Source organism: Contarinia nasturtii, unplaced genomic scaffold (assembly GCF_009176525.2).
Source record: "Contarinia nasturtii isolate CC-2019 unplaced genomic scaffold, AAFC_CNas_1.1 Cnas_scaffold_5079, whole genome shotgun sequence".
Lineage (NCBI taxonomy): Eukaryota > Metazoa > Arthropoda > Insecta > Diptera > Cecidomyiidae > Contarinia > Contarinia nasturtii.
In genome coordinates this window covers 1-3,202 of record NW_022202357.1, presented here as the reverse complement: position 1 = coordinate 3,202, position 3,202 = coordinate 1, and the positions used below count along the sequence as shown (strand labels likewise).

The 3,202-nt window shown below is 33.6% G+C and overlaps 1 protein-coding gene across 1 annotated transcript; it reads right to left on the bottom strand.

Moving 5' to 3' along the window:
* Window positions 1-1,600: 1,600 nt before the first annotated feature.
* LOC116351269 (GPI-anchored CFEM domain protein A-like) lies at window positions 1,601-2,324 on the bottom strand. The gene is made up of 2 exons (XM_031783349.1): window positions 2,064-2,324; window positions 1,601-2,021 (listed from the first exon to the last, which is right to left on the bottom strand). Exons 1-2 carry the CDS (start codon window positions 2,263-2,265, stop codon window positions 1,840-1,842), a joined length of 384 nt encoding a protein of 127 aa, XP_031639209.1. The 5' UTR covers window positions 2,266-2,324; the 3' UTR covers window positions 1,601-1,839.
* Window positions 2,325-3,202: the final 878 nt, after the last annotated feature.

Sequence of the window (3,202 nt, the reverse complement as noted above, 5' to 3'; positions counted from 1 at the left end):
GATTCGCAAAAAAAAGTCTCCAATCTCATACAAATATACACCGGCTGGTGTGACGATCTGTGTCGACAGAAAATCTTCAAGGCGTTTGAGGCACGTGTTGCCGGTACAGTAGAGTGCTGAAACTTTGCACATATATTTGTTTAACCAAGTCTAACATATATAGAGTGTGCTGCGATCAAAATTCGAATTTATGTATATTCGGGACCAACCTACTGCAAGTATATACAATTTTTAATAAATGGGAGAACGGTTTAGTTATTTTTACAAATAGTGTACGTTTCCATATTTTTTGCGGCGAAAGAGGCGACGCAATAATAACATTTTGTACATATTTGAGTAAACGCGTCACTGAAAATTTATATCAGAACATTTTCAGATTTATAGTATTGCGTCACACCGGGAACTTCGAAAGAAGTGTTTTTTACTTATATTTCATTCTTACCATTTCTCACAACGCTATCTACAGCGGCTTCAATATGTAAACAACCGGCATTCGTGTGTGACTTGTCAAGTCGATTTTGTCAAGTGTGATTACGTAAAATACATTACGTACAACTACAGAAACAATATAACAATCTCTCCCATCTCGCCAAGCCAACAGATGGCGTTAATGTATACCAATCGCAATATGAGTCTTCATAGTCTGTACTGCTTGTTGTAAGCTCCCCAATCACGATCGAAGTATAAATTCACAAGTTAACACGAAGCATAGTTACGTGTAAAGACTATAAAATTGTCGACTCCATATCGGTAATAGCTATTGGTTTTCTTTTTAAAGAGACATTACATGATAGATAAAGCATTATCACCTTGTGGCCGTCTATCGAAACAGTCAACATGAAAGCATTGCTTGTAATTTTATTCGTGACCATAGCAGTGGCATCGGTTAGTGGCGTTGTTGATAACGTTCTGAATGCGGTTGGTGGTACGGTTAACGGATTGGTTGGCTCCAACGATTCCAATGGACAAGCAAACAAAGGCTCTTCTACTTTGATAAAAGTGCTGTGGAAACTGCTTAGTGGTTTATTTAAGGCATTATTTGGACGATTCTTTAAACCTTCATACTTTAAGAAGGTCATGAAATTTTTTAAAATGATATTTGGCAACATTTTGTAGTTAATTCTACAAAATTTTAAGAAAAATTCAGAAAGTTCCATATGAAACATTACACAAATCTGTAAAATATCTTTTTTAACTTCAATAAATAATAATAATACAAAGAAATATACAAATAAAGAGTTTTAATTTCTGGACGCATATATTTCACTTCGATTAAGTTTTTGCGATATTCAATTACTTGATTGAAGCCGACAGAAGACGGGTCTTTCAACCAAAATATTTGAACGATTGCCGGATAGAACTAAATTTTCAAACACACTGTTACGAAAGTACATCTGTGTCTAAGAATAACTGCCCAAATAAAAAGTGCTGGTTCCATAAAAAGTTAGAGTTGTCATTTTGAATGAACCAATTGGTTTGAATTCAATCGTATAGATTTATTAAATTATGTTTAAAAGTCTTGACTTAAGACAAAAAACACACAAATTTATTTAAAAACAAAGAACTTTTCAACTATAAGAAAAAATAAATACAATGTGACGATTTTTTGCAACAATTTATCATTTATTCAGCTTTACTTGTAAAACAAAAATCTTTATCCAAAATTTTCTATTCCAGTGCGCATTGTGTGAACAAAGCTATTTAGTAGGTTTTTATTTATTTTATGGATTATTTGAAAATTTATTTACTATTTATATCTTTTAAAGATCCAGTCACTGGATCAAGAAGTCAAACATATTTTTTTATAAACCAGTCGAAGCATGTTTCAAACTAACAGAATTAGTTAGAACCACCAACAGTATCAGTTACAGCATCAGTAGGACTCGGACCTTGAGTCAAGCCAGACAAACCACTTCCAGAGCCAGTCAAAGCACTAATAGGATTACCACCAGTAGAATTTGCACCTTTACCCAGGCCAGGCAAGCCAGACAAACCACTAGCAGGCCCCGAACCACTTCCAGAACCAGTCAAATCATTAGTCAAACTACTAATAGGATTATCCATACCATCAGTAGAACTCGAGCCTTGAGCCAATTTCAAAGCATCACCCAAACCACCAGAAGATCCAAGAAGATTTTTCAATTGCTCAGGAGCAGACTCAAACAGAGAACCCGTTTTATCAGCAGTCTCACTATCACTGCCACTTAAAGCTTTTCCGTTGACAGCAATAGCTGCAAACAAAAGTGCGACAATAACGAATTTCATTTTCTTTACTTTTTTTTAACTGACTCTTTTGAGAGAAGAAGACAATTTGATAATTTTGCTGTGAATTCGATGGCCTTTTATACAAAATCAGATAGGTAGCGAAACTATCTATTGACGTCAAATGAACCAGATGTTGTTTATTTGTATTAAACAAATGTTTGTCATTTCGTATCATTTTTTTATTACCAAATGTGAAAACTAACGAGAGGATAAAAAAAATAATAACTTTGTTTGTTCATTTTATTTTAAATTTTGAACAGTTTATTTGTTTTGATTTAAATTTATACGATGCTTACGATTTTTGTTTTGCTTATTTGGTATAGTTTCACGCGTCTTTAGGTGAACTCATAAAATATTCCATTGAGTGATATCACAAATCCGTGTTTAGTTGATAGAGTCATGAATAGCATTTAAAAATGACAATAACAGTTTCCATTTGTTTTCCTGCGATGGTTTTATTGTTCAATATTTGTAAATTATTCCACCTATTAGTTTGAGAGAAATAAGGATCAGATAGATTTGTGTGATTGGTAATGATATGATGCGATGATTTGCTAATAGAAAATATGAAATAAAAACTATTTTTGCTATGATTGTTGTCAATTTGATGGCGGCTATTTGATGCTTCCCGTTCGAGTGAATTTAGTAATGGGTATCTTTTAGAACCAGACATTTTTGGAATGAAATATTTAAGACGATTGTATCATTTTTTTTAATGCAATATTTATTAAATTATTTAATGAAACGATAAGAAAAACAAAACCTGCAGATTTGTTCAAAAAATAGAAAAATAGTAAGTGATTGTGTGGTTTAGCACACAGTCATTGTAGCCATAGTTCGGGTTGTGAGTTAGGTGAACGGTTGCCAAAAATCAGCGGGATTCTGGTGGAGATGCATCTCCTGCTGGTGATGCGGATTCCGGTTCAGCTGATGCTGG

Bases quoted from the DNA above. Each gene is read 5' to 3' on its own strand.
- LOC116351269 (XM_031783349.1), bottom strand. From the start codon at position 2,265: ATGAAATTCGTTATTGTCGCACTTTTGTTTGCAGCTATTGCTGTCAAC. The intron at 2,022-2,063 runs TGGATAATCCTA...ATTTGACTGGTT, and splicing joins CTCGAGTTCTACTGATGGTA to CTGGAAGTGGTTCGGGGCCT.